The 23,903-nt window shown below is 41.8% G+C and overlaps 1 protein-coding gene across 3 annotated transcripts in view; it reads left to right on the top strand.

The window, feature by feature from the left end:
- The window catches only part of SORBS3 (sorbin and SH3 domain containing 3), a 1,673,489-nt gene that overhangs the window by 419,453 nt on the left and 1,230,133 nt on the right, over window positions 1-23,903 (top strand). For all 3 annotated transcript variants that reach the window (XM_044082929.1, XM_044082928.1, XM_044082927.1), the window contains exon 5: window positions 23,639-23,677. In XM_044082929.1, the coding sequence (XP_043938864.1) occupies window positions 23,639-23,677 (39 nt within the window). The remainder of the gene's footprint in view (window positions 1-23,638; window positions 23,678-23,903) is intronic.

The following is a 23,903-nucleotide window of genomic DNA, read 5'->3' as shown; positions in this document are numbered from 1 at the left end:
TCTTCAGTTAAACAAACATAAATCTATTTGCATCATCTCGCTTTACATCCTACCTGGAGACAACAATCCAATCGTTGAAAATTTACTCTCCTGGTGTTCCACCAACATTACGCACAAAACTATAATCCTGGGCGACGTTAACATTAATTGGGCCACAATTCAATCATCAACCAACCCCCTAAATATAAATCTGTACAACTTCACTCAACATATCAACTCTACTACCAGACCTTCCAAGGACCTGCTCTCTGGAAGCATCCTTGACTGGATTCTGTTCTCCCATCCTCACTACTTCTCTGACACTGGTACTCTTCCTGACCCACTAGGTGACCACCTGTCAACTTTCTGCCATAGTCTTCCCTCCTCCCTCCAGTACCTCTACTAGGCTCCTAAAAAACTTCAACCCTGATGTATTCATAGATGCACTAAAAAGAGCTAACTTGAACCCACTAAAAACCTTACCCCTAGAAAATGCTGTTTCATACTTCAACACAACTTTCTTAAACTTGCTTGATTCCTTGGCCCCCTCCAAAACAAAACAGATAAAAAGTAATCCAGTCCCTTGGTTAACTAGGAATATCGTAGCCATCATGTGATTTTGAGATGAAGCCTGGAAAAGCTACCAAAATAACAAGTCCCTCTCCACCCTAAATGAATACAAAACACTTCGCAACAAAGTAAATACACTTCTCACCACTGTCCGCAAGGCCCATTTCTTCACCCTCCAGACTAACCATAGTACTAACCCCAAGAAATTCTGGAACGGTATCTCCTCTACTTAACCTGGTAAAAAAGAAAACCCCTGCCCCAATCCATATACCTCCAACCTGGATTTAGCTACTCAATTCAACTCTTTCTTCACTGACTCCATAGCTAAACTCACCTCTTCCTTCACCAAAAATCCAGCTCCCATTGATTCACCTTCACATAACCCCTTCTCCTCCAATAACTCCAGCCCCCAAACTCCTCCCTTCACCTTGAACCATATCTCTATCTCTAAAAAAAACTCCTTCTAAAGCTGAAACCATGCTCCAATGTACCCAATGAGTAGTTACCCTGTTATTTCCTAAAATTAGCCACAGAAGCCATTGCCTTTGTTATCTGTATACTAATAAACTGGTCTTTTTCTGAAAGCCATGTTCCACTGCTCTGGAAAAAAGCCTTTATCTTTCCACTACACAAAGGTGGTAACAATAATGATCTCTCCAACTTCTCCCCTATCGCTATCCTATCTCCTATTTCCAAACTTCTCGAAAAATGTATCTACCTTCAAATTCTACCCTATCTCATAAACAATAAACACTTCCACCCAGCACGGTTTCCGACCTGGCACAGTCACTGCTCTTCTCTCCTTCTTAGAAACTATTAAAAAAGCCTATGACTCTGGGCATATCATGTCCACCCTCCTCTTAAACCTCTCTAAGGCCTTCGATACCATCTCCCATAACCTTCTCCTCTCCAAACTCTCTAAACTTAACCTATCCCACTCCACTATCAACTGGTTCACCAGTTATCTATCTAACAAGCAGTTAAATGGAAAAAAGCTACCTCACCTTTCCACAATACTCCCACAGGCGTGCCCCAGGGATCTTTCCTAGGTCCCCTTCTATTCAATATTTTCATCAGTGACTTCCGTCATACCATCCCTAATGCCAAACTCATCCAATACGCTGACGATTCTACAATAATCTACTCTACCACCTCAATACCCTCACTAGCAATACAAACACAGGATGCTTTCTCCTTAACTGAACAATGGATGCTGGACAATCACCTAGCACTAAATGCAACCAAAACCAAACTGATGTTATTCACCCCTTTCAAAACCGCCATCCTAGACTCCTTCTCCATCACCAGCCAAAATAATACACCCCTCGAAATAGTCTTCTCAGCAAATCTACTAGGAGTCCTCATTGATGATCACCTAAAATTTGATATCCATCTCATACTAAACATCTCATAAACCCGTAAAAAACTTTGCATGCTTTACTGCCACCACTGCTTCCTCTCTTCCTCCACCAGGCTTATTCTCGCTACCACATATCTTAGCCCTTCCTTCTTATATGGCGCTTGCATCCCAACTAACTTGCAATCTTCCCTCAAATCAAAACTCTCCTCCATTTACTACAAAATCTCAAAATTTGCAGCAGGTCACAGATCCTCCACTCATCACTGCATTTCCTTGTAGCATCTAAACTGGCTTGAACTCCCCAATTACCTCTCCTACACTCAACTTATCCAAGCACATAAACTTATTTTTAGCCCCACTCCCTGCCCATCTATTACCACTACCTTCCAAATGCATCTCCCTGTTAGGCCTCTAAGATCAAACTTCCAAAATTTAATAGAAGTAGATAAACCTGCCCGCCCAGTAGGCAAACAGCTTTTATCCTTCTCATTAACACGACGTTGGAATGCTCTCCCATCTCTCATCCGGACCATCAGCAGTCCCTCAGTCTTTAAAATCTCACTCCACTCGCACCTAACTACACAATGGGAATGCTCTTGCTCCCATCCCACTCAACCTCTCTCACTATAGCTATTTACCTATAAGCTATCTTACCCAATAACTACCAGATATATAGCCCTATATAATACATGTCATCAAGTTACACAAACTAGCTTATTCTCAAAAACTCAGTTTGCTCACTCGTTTTTTTACTGTAATGCATTGAATTATTTGCTGCAGCTATTGTCAATTTTTTGTAACTTTGTTACTTTGTATGTTTTCCTAATGTTATTTGCTGCTGCTATTGTCAATTATTTTATAACTTTGTTACTTTGTAAGTTTTTTCTAACTGTACTGTACTTGAAACTTTTGTAAGTGAATTACTATATGTACTTCTGGAGCTTTTCTCTCCAGGACTCAATTGAAAACGGGCTCCTTGAAGCTCAATGGACTATCCTGGTAGACAAACTTCAAATAAATAAATAAATAAAATGTTAACGGTTTTACACCCTCCTCTTTTGCCAGCTGTTGTGTCCAGTCATTGTAGTTGGTGTTCCTCCTCTTCCTCAGTGTACTGGCTGCTGGTTGAAGGTAGTGCATCTGAGCACCCTTGTATCTTTGTGTTTGTTCAAGTATCTTTTTTTCCCTTGAAGGGTGTTTCTCCTTTACCAGAGGTTGTGCAGTCATGAAGTTAGTGTATTTAATGGGAGTTTATGTGGATGTTTTGGAGTAAAGTAGACAAAAGTTTTGTTTTGAGAATGCAAAGGTCATGATGGCTATGCTAATGACTATAGCAGGATCTTGAAGAATAGCATGAAACTTGAAATAAAGAAGTTTCCGTGAGACTTCAGTCAGGTGTAAATACTTCTGACAAACTACAACAGCTCCACCCTTATCTGATCTAATGAATGATGTTCTGTAGAACACTGAATGCTATAAACTCGCCCAGATATAAGACTGGGGTTATAGTTCTGTAGTTGAAACTGAAGTTGGTAGTGTCTTAATCATACACTAGTCAATAAAATAATGAACAGCAACCAGACTTTCCCATCGGTGTGGGGTCCATGTACTGCTCTGAGGACAGATGCTTCTGATTCAGATGCCTTTGTTGCTCTCTGCAGAAGGGGAAGCTTTCCAGAAAATTATCTGAATTTAAGATGTATTAGTGTGACTGTGTGTGGACACAGACAAGAGACTCTGCATTAAATACTTCAGAAAGGAAAAAGGCAATAACTGGAGGAAGAAGTAACAGAGTGAGATGAGGCTAAGCAGAAATCTTGACTGCAGGTAAGAGGCAAACAGCTTTTATCCTTCTCTGTCAGGGATTAATGACAAAATATATGCATATAGAAAGTGACATGGAAGTGCTCTGGTAGAATATTAGTTAAATCTACTAGAACAGAAGATGGAGTTCTAGAATATTTAGCATTGTCCCATGGAAAGTGTTTGCACAAGTATTTTTATACCCCAAGTAGATGTCTGATGATTTTTCTTCGGTAGACAGCAAATATCGGAAATATGATGTAGAGAAGGAAATCCAAAACACATTTTTTGGAAATTAAGTGCTGAGGTAACACATATTAGTAAGTAAGGAAATTGTTCTTTTGGGCTAGTATATACAATCTGAATTGTTTTGGCATATAATACCTTGTTAAGATTAATGCTATTGGCTGCCAAAAAAGCAATTGCTAGAAAATGGAAATCAAAATCTATACCAGCCATATTGGAAGTTTTGAATATTGTAAAGGAGATAAGAACTGGAGGTGGCATTTTTAGAAAAGGGAAGAAAAAATGTTATGGAAATGGAATTTGTGGAAACAATATATGCAGAATAATGCCAGGGAACAGTGACGCTAAAGGGCAGGCAAGAATCTAGCAGTTTTTGTAATGTTGGAGTGAATGAAAACATGTTTGTACACCAAGAAAAAAAATCTAAACACCAGCGAAACACAACTTCACCAACCAAACACTGGAGCAACAGAGGAATGAGAGTAGAAATAACGTAAAACAATTTATTCAACGTTATCGTCCAGTAAACTTCTTCAGAATAAAACTTCCATCTTGGTATCATACATTTATACAAATAATATATAATTAATCAATTAAACAATCCAATAATTCAATCAAATAAATACTTTATAAAAACGTTTTAAAAAAACTGAAATGCATTTTATGCCATATTGTTTTAATACTTCATGTTTGCTTCATCATAGTAACTATGAATAGCTCTGTCTTCCAGTTTCCTGTTTGCCAAAAAGCACTTTATATTAATCATATCATTTAAGCCAGGTGGGGCATCTGCCCCAACCTCAATTGCCATAATGTTTCTTTTCTCTCTACCTTATTTTTCATATTCCCACCTCTTAAATCTTTCTTAACATGTTCTAAAATCGAAAATGTAAACTTCTTATATGACTGACACTTTATAGAATGTCTGTAAAGAGCATTATTTTCATCTTTGCTCTTAATTGCATAACAATGCTCCTTTATGCGTTTACTAAGCCATCTAGTTGTCATACCTATATAATAGGCTGCACAGCCTGAGCATAAAGCAATATAGACAATATTACTGGTCAGACAACTGCATCTACCAGTAATACTAATGATTCTATGATAATGTTCTAAATTTATAAACGGTCCCTCCATGATGTATCTGCATGCACTGCAACTATAGCATTTGAACATTCCTTTACTTTTATTAGTAACTGGAGATGAGACAAAAGTCTCGCCTACATGCAACAAACTTAATAGTGCTACCCTTCTTATATACAAATTTAGGCTCATCTCCCAGAATAGTATTTAAATCATTACTAACCGCTATTATTTTCCAATTACTTTGTATGACTGATTTTATATTTTCACTATCTACTGTCATCTCTAAAACACATTTAGGTAGATATTCACTATGCTTGTTATTAATATTAAAATTGTTTGAGATTAAACCACTAGTTGGAATGGGGGGGGAATCTTAATAGTCTATTTTTTTATCTCTAAAGCTATTGCATCCAATAACTTAATGGGGTAACCCATATTAAAAACAGATTAGTGATGCGTGTAACTTTATCATTAAAATCTTTTCTTCACTCACCATTCTTGATGCTCTAATATACTGGCTCTTAGGGATATTCCTCTTCATAGAATTAGGATGGTGGCTACTATAATGCAGATAGCTATTTACATAAGTTTTTTCCTATATATTTTACTCAAAAATCTCATTTTATCAGTATTCCAAAATAATTCTACATCCGGGAAACATACTTGTTTACCAATATTCCCTACTGTAAATTGTAAAAAAACTGCTACTAGAATTAATTTCTTCTAAGAAAGAAACCAAATTGATGTCTGTACCTTTAAGTATGAAAAAAAGATCATCAATAAATCTACAGTAGAATAATATCTTAGGAAAAAAACATAAATTCGGTAATATAGCCTTTTCCCACCAGCCCATAACCAACCCAGCAAAGGCTGGGGCAACTGTGGCCCCCATCGCTACACCTTTTAACTGTTCATAATATTTTTTTATTGAAAATACAATAATTATTCTCCAATAACAGTTCTAATAATGTTTGGTATATTTTTATAGCAGCTTCACTCCAAGTGGTAAATTTTTGTAAAAAAGTAATCACAAACTCAACACTTTCTATCTGAGGAATAGACGTGTAAAGTTATGTAACCTCTACAGTTAGCACAGTGAGCTCATTACCATCCGTGTTAGTTATGTAACCTCTACAGTTAGCACAGTGAGCTCATTACCATCCGTGTTAGTTATGTAACCTCTACAGTTAGCACAGTGAGCTCATTACCATCCGTGTTAGTTATGTAACCTCTACAGTTAGCACAGTGAGCTCATTACCATCCGTGTTAGTTATGTAACCTCTACAGTTAGCACAGTGAGCTCATTACCATCCGTGTTAGTTATGTAACCTCTACAGTTAGCACAGTGAGCTCATTACCATCCGTGTTAGTTATGTAACCTCTACAGTTAGCACAGTGAGCTCATTACCATCCGTGTTAGTTATGTAACCTCTACAGTTAGCACAGTGAGCTCATTACCATCCGTGTTAGTTATGTAACCTCTACAGTTAGCACAGTGAGCTCATTACCATCCGTGTTAGTTATGTAACCTCTACAGTTAGCACAGTGAGCTCATTACCATCCGTGTTAGTTATGTAACCTCTACAGTTAGCACAGTGAGCTCATTACCATCCGTGTTAGTTATGTAACCTCTACAGTTAGCACAGTGAGCTCATTACCATCCGTGTTAGTTATGTAACCTCTACAGTTAGCACAGTGAGCTCATTACCATCCGTGTTAGTTATGTAACCTCTACAGTTAGCACAGTGAGCTCATTACCATCCGTGTTAGTTATGTAACCTCTACAGTTAGCACAGTGAGCTCATTACCATCCGTGTTAGTTATGTAACCTCTACAGTTAGCACAGTGAGCTCATTACCATCCGTGTTAGTTATGTAACCTCTACAGTTAGCACAGTGAGCTCATTACCATCCGTGTTAGTTATGTAACCTCTACAGTTAGCACAGTGAGCTCATTACCATCCGTGTTAGTTATGTAACCTCTACAGTTAGCACAGTGAGCTCATTACCATCCGTGTTAGTTATGTAACCTCTACAGTTAGCACAGTGAGCTCATTACCATCCGTGTTAGTTATGTAACCTCTACAGTTAGCACAGTGAGCTCATTACCATCCGTGTTAGTTATGTAACCTCTACAGTTAGCACAGTGAGCTCATTACCATCCGTGTTAGTTATGTAACCTCTACAGTTAGCACAGTGAGCTCATTACCATCCGTGTTAGTTATGTAACCTCTACAGTTAGCACAGTGAGCTCATTACCATCCGTGTTAGTTATGTAACCTCTACAGTTAGCACAGTGAGCTCATTACCATCCGTGTTAGTTATGTAACCTCTACAGTTAGCACAGTGAGCTCATTACCATCCGTGTTAGTTATGTAACCTCTACAGTTAGCACAGTGAGCTCATTACCATCCGTGTTAGTTATGTAACCTCTACAGTTAGCACAGTGAGCTCATTACCATCCGTGTTAGTTATGTAACCTCTACAGTTAGCACAGTGAGCTCATTACCATCCGTGTTAGTTATGTAACCTCTACAGTTAGCACAGTGAGCTCATTACCATCCGTGTTAGTTATGTAACCTCTACAGTTAGCACAGTGAGCTCATTACCATCCGTGTTAGTTATGTAACCTCTACAGTTAGCACAGTGAGCTCATTACCATCCGTGTTAGTTATGTAACCTCTACAGTTAGCACAGTGAGCTCATTACCATCCGTGTTAGTTATGTAACCTCTACAGTTAGCACAGTGAGCTCATTACCATCCGTGTTAGTTATGTAACCTCTACAGTTAGCACAGTGAGCTCATTACCATCCGTGTTAGTTATGTAACCTCTACAGTTAGCACAGTGAGCTCATTACCATCCGTGTTAGTTATGTAACCTCTACAGTTAGCACAGTGAGCTCATTACCATCCGTGTTAGTTATGTAACCTCTACAGTTAGCACAGTGAGCTCATTACCATCCGTGTTAGTTATGTAACCTCTACAGTTAGCACAGTGAGCTCATTACCATCCGTGTTAGTTATGTAACCTCTACAGTTAGCACAGTGAGCTCATTACCATCCGTGTTAGTTATGTAACCTCTACAGTTAGCACAGTGAGCTCATTACCATCCGTGTTAGTTATGTAACCTCTACAGTTAGCACAGTGAGCTCATTACCATCCGTGTTAGTTATGTAACCTCTACAGTTAGCACAGTGAGCTCATTACCATCCGTGTTAGTTATGTTCATAGGTTCATAGGTTCATAGGTTCATACTAGGCTATCTGCCCGAGGGCATTTACAAGCCTAGCCCATCGTTTTGTGGCTTACGCCGCCCCTTTAGTATGGGGAACTATACCCATTATTTTGCTGTGCCTCTGTCGAGTAGTGAAACTGAGGTAATCCCTGGGGTATATCTGCGATCTCCCATCCATTGGTCAAGATTTCTCTTGAACAAGGCCAGCGAGGTGCTCTGCCTCACATGTACCGGGATTTTGTTCCACAGCATAGGAGTCTTTGGGTGATGAATCTATCCCTCCAGCACGCCCTATTAATAGCCGTGTCAAGGTTTAAGTCTCCGCCCTTGTGGCTCTGATGGATCTAGATTTTTGAGGTGAAGCATATTCATCAAATCTGGGTTTGACATGGCCTTGTATGTTAGGCAAAGGTCACCTCTGAGCAAGTGGCGACTGAATAGAGCTGGAGTTCTTTCAGTCGGGCAGCATAGGACAGATTTTTGAGACCCTTTATCCTTTTGGTGAGGAACTTTTGTGGCCTCTCCAGCTGCTGCAAGTGTCGGGTCAGATACATTCAATGGGGCATTGTACTCAATCATTGGTCTGATGAGTGATGAGTAAAGGGAGACTATATGACCTCCCTTGATCTAGATGAGAATCCCTTCATGATAAGGTGGGCAATGTAGAAGGTCTTCCTAACTACTTTAGCTACATGGGTGTCGAATGACAGACTACTATCAACCTGGGTCCCCAGGTCCCTGATAACTTCTTCTGTGCTCAGTGGATTGCCACCTATTTGGTAGCTAGGGGTAACCTTGTTTTTCCCGAAGGGTATGACTATGCATTTTTGGCATTTAACTTTAGGCGTGGCTCTGGCACCAGTTATCCATTTCTGTGAGACCCTTCTGAAGGATATCTGTGTCAGATGTGTTTTCTACTATGGCCCAGTTTGCAGTCATCTGCAAACTTTGTCAGCCATAACCCTCCTGTGTTTGCTTGTACTTGGAAAAGTAGATGCCAAACAAGAGTGGGCCCAGGACTGAGCCCTGTGGGACACCACTTGTGACAGGCTTTGAGTCTGACATGGCGCCAGCAACTCTGACCCTGTGGGTTCTGTCACTCAGCCAGTTTGCAACCCATCTTGTGATGTATGGGTTGACATTTAAGATGATGAGTTTTTCAATGATACCCGAGTGGGGTATTGTATCGAAGGCCTTAGCCAGATCGAGGTAGGCTGTATGGACTGCCTTTCCCTCATCAATGGCTTTGGTGACTGTTTCAAAAAGTCAACCAAGTTTAAAAGGCATGATCTGCCTTTGACAAAGCCAAACTGGGTTGGATCCAAAGTCTGCAAATTCCCTATGTCTTTATTTATGAGGTCCATTATGATCCTCTCCATGGCTTTGCAGATAAGGCTTGTCAAGCTAATGGGCCGGTAATTTCCAGGGTCGGTGGAGGCACCGCCTTTGTGAAGTGGTACCACAGTTGCAGTGCGCCACTCCCTGGGTACGTATCCAGAGGTAAGACTTTGATTAAACAGCTGTCCTAGCTGTGGGTTTAATTCCTCATTGAGTTCATGGAGCACACAGCTGGGGACACCATCAGGTCCCATGGATGCTGTGTTTTTTGCTTTGGAGAGAGCAGTTCTCACTTGGGCTGGAGATGTTTGGGGGCTGCAATCGTTTGGTATAGATATCTCTCCTTTGGGGGGTGAAGAGGGAGAAGTTTGCACTGAACCTGTCAGCCAGTATGTTGGCAATGTCTGTAGGATCAGTAATCTTCACATCATTTTGAACTAGCTCTGAGCATATCTGGGAGTTTCCTCCCAGGTTTCTAACATAGCTAAAGAAGGCCTTATGATTGTCTTTTGAGTCTTTAGCTATTTTTCTCTCGAAATTTGCTTTGGATGATTTTATGAGAGCTCTTAGTTTTTTACTTATAGTGATCAAGGGTGTCTTACCTTTTAAGGATTTTGCTCTATCTTGTAGTAGCTTCCTCCTTTTGTTGTAGAGTTTGTTTATGGCTGGGGTCCACCAGACTGGACGCTTGCCTTTGGTACAAAGAGTCTTTGTTTTGCTTGGGATTGCCTTATCCATGCAGTCCTGCAGGTGCTGGTAGAAGGCATTCGTAAGTGATTCAGCGGCTTGAGTACTGTTTTCCGCTGGCTCGGGGGCCTTAAAGGAGATCACACTAGTCTTTAGAAGTGTGAAGTCGGCTTTTGAGAAGTTCTTTACTGTGGTCTTTTTTATTTCAGGTGGGGGTGGGATGAGGACCTCCAGCGAGATTAGTTTGTGGTCTGATCTCACCAGTGAGGGGTACACCTCCGGTGTTGAACATTGTGCTCCCATGTTCGTGATGATGAGATCAAGTATGTTATCTCCTCTTGTGGGGATGGTGACTAGTTGTTCCATGGCATTTGAGTTTATGAATTCCAGGAACTTTTGGGCTAGGGTGTTTGGGCTTGAGTAGTGTTCCCAGTCTATATTAGGGTAATTGAAGTCACCTAGTATGATGGTGTTTGGTGATACATTTATCCCTCTAGTGTTTTCAGGAAGGCCATGTGAGGTTCCTGAGTTTGTGAGGGTGGCCTGTAACATGCTACAATTTGCAGAGCAGTCTTGCCTATGGTTAATTGCACCTGGATGGTCTCCGATGCATCGTATGCCACCAGTCTTGAGGTGTTGGGTGTCCTTGATGAATATGGATACCCCCCTCCTTTCTTGGTATTGTCCGGATTTTGGGGCCGGAACGCATGATATGAGGTAAAACCTGATAGCGCTAGGGTGCTCTCAGGAGCCTTGAACCAGGTTTCTGTCACAGCACAGACATCAATGTTCTCCATACTGAGAAGGGCCTCGAGTGCATTTTGAGATTTAGACTTCTGGCATTGAGCAGCATTACCCTTAGTTTTTTCCTTTTTGTGTTCTAGGGTGGTAGGTTTAGAATTTGAGCCTTGCCTAAAAAGGCACTATGGGGTGGCAAGAGCCTTTGCCAATATCCGAATCCCAGGGTGACAGGTGCAAGCCGCCCTTGGGCAGCGTGGCTTGTCCAGCATGTCATCCCAGGCAGACAGACACTGGATCCCTTTGAATGACACCAGTGTTTAAGCCAATTGTTAAAGCTGATCATCTTATCTCTGTATTGTGGCATCATTCTTGGTGAAGGTAGGATACTGCTCAAGGTCAGGGTCATACCTGCCTGGGCTACATAATCAGAGAGCTCCTCAATGTCTCTTTTCATGTAGTCCAAGGAGGTACGTCTCAGGTCGTTTACACCAGCGTGGACAATGACTGAGTCATATTTGTACCTGCTGTTGAGAGACCTGAGTGCTTGCGTTATGTGGCGGATTCTAGCGCCCGAAGGCAGCTTACTGTGACCTTCTCCTTACTCAGTCTGGTGAGCGGGACGTCAGTGTGTCTGACTATGGAGTCACCAATGACTAGTGTGTTTGGCCTTAAGGGCTGTGACTGTTTGACACTCTGACTGTGAGGTCTATGTGTTGCAGGTGTTGTGTTCTGAGGTGGTGGTTGTTTGGGTGTCTGCTTTGGTGGCCTCTGCTGTTTTGGTAGATTTTTGATCAGAGCCTCCGAGTATGTCTTTGTGTGTTTATGTGTATGATTTGAGGTTGTAATGGTACTATGCGAGACTGGGTCTATAGTGTGTGTGGTAACCTTCTCCTCCTGACTGGTCTTGCCAGTCCTATGTTGAGAGAGCTCAGCCTCCAGTTTGGCCGTATAGTTGCATCTCTCGCATGTATTTGTGTTTTGTGGGAGGAGGAGAGGGTTGTCTGTGTACATGAGGCAATTGTAACATTGCCTCAATATTCCCAGGTTCACCAGCTGAGCAGGAGAGGACACTAGCAACTGTAACCTCTACAGTTAGCACAGTGAGCTCATTACCATCCGTGTTAGTTATGTAACCTCTACAGTTAGCACAGTGAGCTCATTACCATCCGTGTTAGTTATGTAACCTCTACAGTTAGCACAGTGAGCTCATTACCATCCGTGTTAGTTATGTAACCTCTACAGTTAGCACAGTGAGCTCATTACCATCCGTGTTAGTTATGTAACCTCTACAGTTAGCACAGTGAGCTCATTACCATCCGTGTTAGTTATGTAACCTCTACAGTTAGCACAGTGAGCTCATTACCATCCGTGTTAGTTATGTAACCTCTACAGTTAGCACAGTGAGCTCATTACCATCCGTGTTAGTTATGTAACCTCTACAGTTAGCACAGTGAGCTCATTACCATCCGTGTTAGTTATGTAACCTCTACAGTTAGCACAGTGAGCTCATTACCATCCGTGTTAGTTATGTAACCTCTACAGTTAGCACAGTGAGCTCATTACCATCCGTGTTAGTTATGTAACCTCTACAGTTAGCACAGTGAGCTCATTACCATCCGTGTTAGTTATGTAACCTCTACAGTTAGCACAGTGAGCTCATTACCATCCGTGTTAGTTATGTAACCTCTACAGTTAGCACAGTGAGCTCATTACCATCCGTGTTAGTTATGTAACCTCTACAGTTAGCACAGTGAGCTCATTACCATCCGTGTTAGTTATGTAACCTCTACAGTTAGCACAGTGAGCTCATTACCATCCGTGTTAGTTATGTAACCTCTACAGTTAGCACAGTGAGCTCATTACCATCCGTGTTAGTTATGTAACCTCTACAGTTAGCACAGTGAGCTCATTACCATCCGTGTTAGTTATGTAACCTCTACAGTTAGCACAGTGAGCTCATTACCATCCGTGTTAGTTATGTAACCTCTACAGTTAGCACAGTGAGCTCATTACCATCCGTGTTAGTTATGTAACCTCTACAGTTAGCACAGTGAGCTCATTACCATCCGTGTTAGTTATGTAACCTCTACAGTTAGCACAGTGAGCTCATTACCATCCGTGTTAGTTATGTAACCTCTACAGTTAGCACAGTGAGCTCATTACCATCCGTGTTAGTTATGTAACCTCTACAGTTAGCACAGTGAGCTCATTACCATCCGTGTTAGTTATGTAACCTCTACAGTTAGCACAGTGAGCTCATTACCATCCGTGTTAGTTATGTAACCTCTACAGTTAGCACAGTGAGCTCATTACCATCCGTGTTAGTTATGTAACCTCTACAGTTAGCACAGTGAGCTCATTACCATCCGTGTTAGTTATGTAACCTCTACAGTTAGCACAGTGAGCTCATTACCATCCGTGTTAGTTATGTAACCTCTACAGTTAGCACAGTGAGCTCATTACCATCCGTGTTAGTTATGTAACCTCTACAGTTAGCACAGTGAGCTCATTACCATCCGTGTTAGTTATGTAACCTCTACAGTTAGCACAGTGAGCTCATTACCATCCGTGTTAGTTATGTAACCTCTACAGTTAGCACAGTGAGCTCATTACCATCCGTGTTAGTTATGTAACCTCTACAGTTAGCACAGTGAGCTCATTACCATCCGTGTTAGTTATGTAACCTCTACAGTTAGCACAGTGAGCTCATTACCATCCGTGTTAGTTATGTAACCTCTACAGTTAGCACAGTGAGCTCATTACCATCCGTGTTAGTTATGTAACCTCTACAGTTAGCACAGTGAGCTCATTACCATCCGTGTTAGTTATGTAACCTCTACAGTTAGCACAGTGAGCTCATTACCATCCGTGTTAGTTATGTAACCTCTACAGTTAGCACAGTGAGCTCATTACCATCCGTGTTAGTTATGTAACCTCTACAGTTAGCACAGTGAGCTCATTACCATCCGTGTTAGTTATGTAACCTCTACAGTTAGCACAGTGAGCTCATTACCATCCGTGTTAGTTATGTAACCTCTACAGTTAGCACAGTGAGCTCATTACCATCCGTGTTAGTTATGTAACCTCTACAGTTAGCACAGTGAGCTCATTACCATCCGTGTTAGTTATGTAACCTCTACAGTTAGCACAGTGAGCTCATTACCATCCGTGTTAGTTATGTAACCTCTACAGTTAGCACAGTGAGCTCATTACCATCCGTGTTAGTTATGTAACCTCTACAGTTAGCACAGTGAGCTCATTACCATCCGTGTTAGTTATGTAACCTCTACAGTTAGCACAGTGAGCTCATTACCATCCGTGTTAGTTATGTAACCTCTACAGTTAGCACAGTGAGCTCATTACCATCCGTGTTAGTTATGTAACCTCTACAGTTAGCACAGTGAGCTCATTACCATCCGTGTTAGTTATGTAACCTCTACAGTTAGCACAGTGAGCTCATTACCATCCGTGTTAGTTATGTAACCTCTACAGTTAGCACAGTGAGCTCATTACCATCCGTGTTAGTTATGTAACCTCTACAGTTAGCACAGTGAGCTCATTACCATCCGTGTTAGTTATGTAACCTCTACAGTTAGCACAGTGAGCTCATTACCATCCGTGTTAGTTATGTAACCTCTACAGTTAGCACAGTGAGCTCATTACCATCCGTGTTAGTTATGTAACCTCTACAGTTAGCACAGTGAGCTCATTACCATCCGTGTTAGTTATGTAACCTCTACAGTTAGCACAGTGAGCTCATTACCATCCGTGTTAGTTATGTAACCTCTACAGTTAGCACAGTGAGCTCATTACCATCCGTGTTAGTTATGTAACCTCTACAGTTAGCACAGTGAGCTCATTACCATCCGTGTTAGTTATGTAACCTCTACAGTTAGCACAGTGAGCTCATTACCATCCGTGTTAGTTATGTAACCTCTACAGTTAGCACAGTGAGCTCATTACCATCCGTGTTAGTTATGTAACCTCTACAGTTAGCACAGTGAGCTCATTACCATCCGTGTTAGTTATGTAACCTCTACAGTTAGCACAGTGAGCTCATTACCATCCGTGTTAGTTATGTAACCTCTACAGTTAGCACAGTGAGCTCATTACCATCCGTGTTAGTTATGTAACCTCTACAGTTAGCACAGTGAGCTCATTACCATCCGTGTTAGTTATGTAACCTCTACAGTTAGCACAGTGAGCTCATTACCATCCGTGTTAGTTATGTAACCTCTACAGTTAGCACAGTGAGCTCATTACCATCTGTGTTAGTTGTATTCATAGAGAAATCTCTTATTTCATCGAAAAACGACCAAGAATCTTTTATAAAAGAGGGCAGACTCTGAACCACCAGATTTAGAATAGCATCCAAATGAAAAGAAATGCCGTCAGTAATGCTGACACTATTGATCAAAGGGGGGGGGGGGGCTATTTCATTTTTATGTAGTTTGGGTTTACCAAACAGTATACTCACCTTTGCATTTTCTACTAAAAGATAGTTATACAACTCTGCAAATAAGTCACCAATTCATTAAAAAGTCATATAAACATATTCCACATACTTAAAACTTCTCTCAATAGTGTAATAGACTTCACAATATTCATTTTCATTAGCTAACAAGCTTTCCATTTCTATATTGTAATCAGAAGTCTTCATTACAACTACCCCACCCCCTTTGTCTGCCTTCATGAAACGTAAATCATAATAATTTCTAAGTTCAGTCAAAACCTTTTTGTTTTCTTTAGTTAAATTAAAGAACATAGTACTGGGTTTACTATGCAATACAGATGTTCATCGTGCTATGCTGCTGCAGTCATCATACTTGGGTTATCCTGCCGTCAGGCGATCCCACAGTTGGCCTGAATTCCAAAGCCTTGGTCCAGCGTCGGTTGTCGTCGCTTCTTCCCTGACGTCAGTGCGGCAGGGGTATAAAAGAGGCAGCCGACACCATTTTCTTCAGTCTTTCTTGCCGCGCGGTGCCTGAAGCAGAAGCAGTTCGCAAGTGCCGGTCGGCCAGCTCTTGAGATTTCCGAAAAGAATTTCAGCCGAAGTCTTCTATAAAGCTAAGTACCCCATTGGGGAAACTTTTCTTGCCTCAGACCGATGTCAGACAAAGTTAATAATTGTATTTCTTGTGGGAAGCAAATACCTCATAAGGATTTTCATTCTTATTGCATTCCTTGCCTAGGCCCAGACCACGACGTTTCTGGTTGTCGGTTTTGCGCTAGGTTCAATAAACGCACTATTAAGCATCGGGCTGATACCGCCCAACATTATTTTGGCAGAAAATTCAACTACATTATGTCGTCAGAATCTCCGACTATCGCTATGTTTAAAAAATGCAAGGACAAAGACTGGCAGCCTAGACCGGATATCGAGGTCTCCAGTTAGGCCTGCCACTGGATCTTCGGTACTCAGTGAGGCGCCTATGCAGCCCCTGACTACCGCAGATTTAGAAAATACGACTACCTCTCAGTCAGAATCTACTGGGCCACTGGAGCCGGTTCCTCCTCTATTCGCGGATGCCAGCCCTGGTGGCGATCTGGAGAATATGGACAGGCCTTCGGTTTCAGAAGGCATCTTTAAACTGACTACTCTCTCCATTAAGTCTTACGCTAAGCTCCCTAAGGTTAAGAAACCGGGTCCACCGACTCCCACACAGGCCCCTATGCCTAAAAAACAGATGCTCAAAATGGCGGAGGACCTGATTACCCTTATCAGAGGTTCCCAGCTCCCTCCTGACAAAAGGCCTAGACTGGAGGAAGATTTACCTCCTCCTGACCAGGAATCCATTTTTTCAGCAGACTCTGAGGAACAGGATTACTCTTTCCTTCTCTATGAAGACTCAGATGCTGAGAAGTCTATTCCCTCTGCCCCCCCCCCCCGAAGACTTCTCTTTTGGGGAAACCCTGCACACCATGAGAGAGCATTTCCACTGGGAAGGACAAGATTACTCTGACTCCAAGAAAAGACTCCGTGAGTTTCTTCCTCTACCTCAGCATAGACCCCTAGCCATCCCTCCTGTTTTAGACAATCTGGATGATGTCTACACTGAATCCATTCTAAATCCAGATTCCTTACCTCCAGCTCCACCTAAACCAGACAGATACTACCGAGTCCCTGACTCTCACAAGTTTTTATATAAAAGCCCTGCTGCAGACCCAGAAACCATTTCCCAGGGTCCCTAAGGGGTTAAGTCCTCTACTGCTAAGAATCCGCTACCTGCAGAAAGAGATTCCAGGGCATTAGAAAGATGAGGGGAAAAAATTGTATACCTCTGCCACTCTGGCCATGAGGGCATTAAACTGGCAATTCCACATGATTAAATACCAGCAGTACGTGCTTACTCAGTTAAAACAGAAAATGATCCCTCAAATAGATCAACTAGATTTCAAAGGGATGCAAGATTTGTTGCATGCAGCAGAACAAGTGGGAAAACATACATTGCAGTGTGGTTTTGATTCTTTGGAGGCCTCATGTAGAGCAGCAGTCACAGGGTCTGTAATACGTAGACATGCTTGGCTAAAAGAGCAGACCTTGCCAGAACATGTCAAAGCAAAGTTACTGGATGCTCCACTGCAAAAGGATGCGTTATTTGGTGTCAAAGCAGAGGAAGTGTTAAAGAAAATGGAAGAAAAGGCAAAATCAATGCAAACAGTTAAAGATTACTTACAGGTACAACCTCCTCGTTTCAGCAGAAACTGGCCATCAAAAAACTGGTCCTTTCCTGCTTCAGACAGACCCCAAAGGGGCAGAGGCCAGCCACAAGGTACCTTCAGGCCTAGACAATGGCAAACAACAAATCAAAGAGGGGGAGACGACAGATCTCAACCCTTCAGAAAACAAACTCAATGACTTTCCTCTTCGCCTGCCAAGCAAAATTGCCCAGGCAGCACCTCTAGGAGGAAAATTGGCTCTTTTTCCAAAAAATTGGCACATCATAACAAAGGACAAATGGGTTCTGGCTATTATTTACCCGAGGCTACAGATTTCATTTTCACACTTTACCATGGATGAGAGGCATGCCAAATCTGCCAACAAATCAATGGGCAGAGGCACAAAAACAAATTTCAGCTCTCATGAACATGCAAGCAATTCGAAAGGTACCTGCAAAGGAGCAAGCTCAAGGATTTTACTCGAGGCTGTTTCTAGTACCAAGAAAGGACAAAGCCTGGAGACCCATTTTAGACCTGTCAATTCTAAACGTGTACCTGGACATTCCCAAATTCAAAATGCTCACTCTACAGCAGCTTCTTCCCATGCTGGGCAAGGAGTCTTGGCTGGTAACGTTGGACCTCCAAGAGGCATACCTGCATGTCCCTATCAGACAAGATTGCAGAAGATACCTCAGATTTTTGGCAGGCACAACGCATTATCAATTCTCTGCATTGCCCTTTGGCTTATCTACTGCGCCCAGAGTATTCACGAAATGCTTGGCATCAGTAATTGCATACTGCAGACAGCGAGGAATACAAATTTATCCATATCTGGGCAACTGCCTGATCCAAGCGGACAGCAAAGACATCCTACTACAGCATCTGGCATTTGTAACAAAGTTGCTAAGTTGCCTAGGGTACACAGTAAACAAAAAGAAGTCAAAACTAATACCCTCACAAGAAATAATTTTCCTGAGTGCCAGCTTGAATACAATGGCCCAGATGGCTTACCTCATGCCAGACAAGCAAAAACAACTGGCTCAGTACTTCAAAAGAATGGCAACTTCTACCCAGCTCACTGCAAGGAAATTCCTGCAGGCATTGGGGTACATGGCATCCTGCATTCAACTAATTGCATATGCAAGACTGCATATGAGAAAACTACAATGGTACCTAAAAAGTGTATGGTCCCAACACAGTCACAGCCTCGAAGCACGTATAACTCTTATTCCCTGCCTTCAAAAAGAGTTTCTGTGGTGGGCTTAAGCATGCCAAGCAAACAAGGGTCTCCCTTTTGTGTCACCTCCAGCAAACCAAACCTTGACAACAGATTCATCAGACTATGCCTAGGGTGCACACATGGCAGGACAATGCATACAGGGCAAATGGTCTGCAAAACAAAGGCAACTACACATCTATCAAAAGGAGATGCTAGCTGTAAAAAATGCCTTCAAGGACCTCTTGCAACCTCTTGCAACCAGGACAACTTCTAATAAGGATGGACAACACCACAGTTATGTGGTACATCAACAAACAGGGAGGAACGCACTCCTACCCACTATGCAGACAGGCAATGGACTTGTGGAACACCGCATTAACTTACCAAGTACAACTGCAAGCACAATTCCTGCCAGGAAAAGAAAACATTTTGGCAGACAAATTAAGCAGACATTTGACAGACCCTCATGAGTGGAGACTACACCCACAAGTATTCTCAATGATAACTCAAAGGTGGGGACCACCAGACATAGATCTGTTTGCCTCAACCAACAATTGCAAGCTACAAAACTTTTGCACAAGGACTTATCATCCCCTGGCCTGGAAAGTGGATGCCCTATCATTCAGTTGGACAGCATTGTCAGTCTACGCCTTCCCACCTCTGCCTCTACTGACCCAGGTATTACTGAAAGCCAGATCAGAGAGACCACAGATGATCCTCATTGCTCCGGACTGGCCACGTCAGCACTGGTACCCACTACTACGAAACGTGACTCACAGTCCTCCATGGATCTTACCTCAATTCCCTCTGCTGTTAACCCAACAAAACTCTCAGATCCTTCACAGTCAACTAAGGACCTTAAATCTAGCTGCATGGAAAATACCTTAAATTATCAAACAGCACTTCTCTCAAAGGATGTCCAGAACGTCATCTTGGAGGCCAGGAGGCCCAGCACCAGAAAAACTTACTCAGACAAATGAAAAAGATTTTGTGTATGGAGCCAGGCCAGAAACCTAAATCCTGGCATCCCAAATATCCCGCACATACTTCAATATCTAACTGAGATGCTACACAAAGGCCTTTCTTTCTCATCCATAAAAATCCATGCTTCAGCCATTTCAGCTCAATATGATACGGTTCCTCCCATTTTCTCTCATCCTTTGCTAAGGCAGTTTCTCAGAGGGGCAAAAAATATAAGACCCCCCCCAGAAAACCACCAACTCCAACTTGGGATCTAAATTTTGTTCTGGAAAAATTAACACTTCCTCCTTTCGAACCAGCCTTTTCAGCAGAGCTTCAATACTTGTCATGGAAGACAGCCCTGCTGCTAGCTATCACCTCAGCATGCAGAGTCTCAGAACTGCAGGCACTTATGGCAATGGAACCTTTCATCATTTTCCATCAGGACAGAGTATCTTTACACACCAACCCTTCCTTCATGCCAAAGGTAGTATCCAGTGTGGCTCTCAGTCAGACCATACACTTGCACACCTTTTTTCCAAACCCACAGAATAAAGGAGAAAGACTCCTTCACTCTTTGGACATTCACAGACAGTTACGTTACTATTTGGACAAGACAAAGGCCTTCAGAAAATCTGACCAACTCCTGGTATCCTATGCACCAGGCTCAGAAGGAAAGGCTATTTCAAAACAGACCATCTCCAAATGGATAGCACATTGCATCCGCTTTTGCTACTCACACCACGGGAAAGCAGTGCCTGCTAGTATTAGGTCTCACTCTACCAGGGCTACAGCAACCTCAGCAGCCTTCCTCCGAGGCATCCCAACAAAGGACATTCTGGAGGCAGCTACCTGGAGTTCAGTGCACACCTTCATCAAGCATTACCACCTTCCTCTATATTCCAGAACCAGAGCTGGGTTTGCCACTGCAGTTCTGCAGGGCATCCTAGCTGCACCTAACCCAGTTTAGCTCCTACCACCCAACCATAGCTTTGGGACTCTACCCAAGTGTGATGACTGCAGCAGCATAGCACGATGAACATAGTACAGTTTTGTACCTACCATAAATGTAGATGTTCGAGTGGTTATGCTGCTGCAGTCCAGGTTACCCTCCCTCCATCCCCTCTACCTAACGAGGCTTTTCTTATACCTCCATGTACTTCAACCTTGGGATGCATGTCTATATGGTGTATTTACTTACAACTAGTACCATTGTTTTGCACTAAGGTATGTTTTGCAAACTTCTTATTTTGCCTTCTTAGTATGGGGCACCTGACATCTGGGGCAAGAAAAACTGAAGAAAATGGCGTCGGCTGCCTCTTTTATACCCCTACCGCACTGACGTCAGGGAAGAAGTGCCGACAACCGATGCCGGACCAAGGCTTTGGAATTCAGGCCGACTGCGGGACCGCCTGACAGCAGGATAACCCAAGTGTGATGACTGCAGCAGCATAACCACTAGAACATCTACATTTATGGTAGGTACAAAACTGTACTTTCTAACCTCTCTCACAAAACATTCAAACACTTTAAGAGTTGAATGTAAACATAGATTATATGTTGACTGTTTTGAAAACTGATTTATAGCATTCATATTAACATGTTTCATAGTGTATTTTAAATTTAATTTTCTAATATACATTTTTAATTCTAATAAAGTATTAGCAACTAGTGCTCACTTACTAGGGACATAATTAAATGACACCAAGATGGAAGTTTTATTCTGAAGAAGTCTACTGGACGAAAACGTTGAATAAATTGTTTTATGTTATTTCTGCTCTCGTTCCTCTGTCGCTCCAGTGTTTGGTTGGTAATGTTTGTACACCACACGATAATAGAAAATGTGGTGATACTGTACTTAAGTACCCACTGGCCAGTTCATGCAGATGTGGGCGGAACTTCCATTTTCCTCAATGTAGTGTGATTGCGTAGATTGATATACTTAATTTGCAGGAGGTGTGGGGGTGCAGGGGATCAGTTGGGTCTATTTGCAGGAGATTGTTGGAATTTTGCACAGGCCTTCTACAAGTTGAAGTAGGTTTGCGTTGGAGAAGTCCCTAAAGGTGGTCCCATTTATAGTGGTGGGGTGTTACCACACACCTGACAGAGAAGATGACAGATTTCTAACCAGATTTAACCAGGGATGAGAAGATGAGGGGGTAGAGTGCAGGTGGCGGAGAGATTGGGAAGGACCAGGTCAATGATATTTAGATCCTCTAGTGGCTAGTTTTACAATTTGCTCCAGTACCTCAGTGGTGATGATGTCTAGGAAATGTTAAGCATAAATATTTTTAGAGGTGTAAGTACTCCAATCAATGCTTGGATAATTGAAGTCCCCTAGTAAGATGGTACAGTAAATTCTCAGTTAACTGGCACCCATGGGGATTGGTAGATGCCGGATAAGTGTAATTTCTGGTTGCTTGAGAGTTACTATGAAAAATAGACCTGACAAATACTGTACCCTATACTGTACCATAAACAGTGTATTGATTAGATTTTAATATTGAAATACAGTAATTAAAAGCCTGGCTGGAATAATATTTTAAACTTATTTCCACTAGAAAACGTAGCACTTGGAAAGGTTTTCAGTGGCATGCTGAGTGGATTGGAATTGAATGAATTGAATCAAGAGAGAGAGTGAAGGCATATATGAAAGAAGAAGCAAAAGTGTGTGAGATCGTTGAGATGTATGTAAGCTGAAGAGTGTGTGTGAGAGTTTGGAGAGAATGTGCAATCTGATGCAAACTGAGTGTGGAACGAGTATTGACATTTTAGCAATTTGAATTGTTTGGTTTGACTTGTTCGCAGATTGGAGAGAGAGGTAATTTATTTGTATCTTCCTTTTTAAAACTCAAACTCTAAAAAAAAAAAAAAAAATAAGATACGTTTCTGTGGGGGGAAACAAAGTGCAACACATGAAAAACTGAGTTGTTCATACTGTATTGTATTTCTTCAATTTTTTTCTGGTTGCTTGAGAGCTCTGGTTACCTGAGAGTTTTACTGTATTTCATTTGATATTTAATGCCTCAATGGCTTTGAGGTAATGTCTGTGATCTTTGGATAATGAAGTAATAACTGGATTTGTTAAGGGTGATTTGGATTTTCAGGAGCTCCAACTTAGAGTTGTAAGTAATTTGATAGGAAATAACTTTTCTGACAAAAATAGGTAAGTCTTCCGCAGTTACCCAAGAGTTTGAAGCCTTGTTATGAGCAAAACAGTGGTATTAGGTCCAGCAGCATTATAAAACATTGAAGGTGGATGTGTGTGACCTGACCAGTAGTATGAATGCATTTCTTCACAGATTTCATTGTGAAACTGCAAGGTTATGCAATATAAAAAATGCTCATTGAATGTTGTCATCTGAATCTACATAGTACTGTAAATTATTTACATCTGTCTGTAGCCTGAGTATTAAGGGAGTAGCTCGACTGATGACATAGACCTTTAAGATGCCTTTTGACACACCCTGTACTTGTAATGCAGTTTTCCTGCCCTATGTGTTAGTGAGTAAACCCCTTGTGTTAGTGAGAGATTCCTGCAGCTGCTGAATGTCCTGGCTGTAGTTGTGTAATCTTTATCCACAAAAATAAAACTGTGATCTTCCAGAGATGGCATTTTGTAAACCAAGAAGTAACACTGAAAACTGATGTGACAGTTTAGTGTTAATCCAATGCCTTTGAACCATTCCAGTAATCATTCCAATGTATTTCAACCATTCCAACAATCAAGTGCATGTTTCCTTTATTTTGCAGATGATGAATTTTATGCTGAGAGACGAAATTCATTGGAGGGTAAGTGTTAACATGTACTTTTTAATTACTACTAGTGTGGTGTTTTAGGCGGAGGATGGGAGGTGATGTCATGTGGTCCTCACACCTGCACACTGAGTGAACATTTTCAAGAAGGCCAAAAATGTAGCATGATGGACCATCTATGTTTTTCTTGGCAGCTGGCACTCTGTCTGTTGCAGGCACAGGCTTAACATTGGTTATTACAATGAAAGGGAAAGAAGTGCAT

The sequence above is a fragment of the Protopterus annectens genome, chromosome 9.part0, assembly GCF_019279795.1.
Source record: "Protopterus annectens isolate FY-2018-M chromosome 9.part0, PAN1.0, whole genome shotgun sequence".
Classification (NCBI taxonomy): Eukaryota; Metazoa; Chordata; order Ceratodontiformes; family Protopteridae; genus Protopterus; species Protopterus annectens.
Note: the sequence above shows the minus strand (reverse complement) of the source record. Positions and strands in the feature narration are given on the sequence as shown.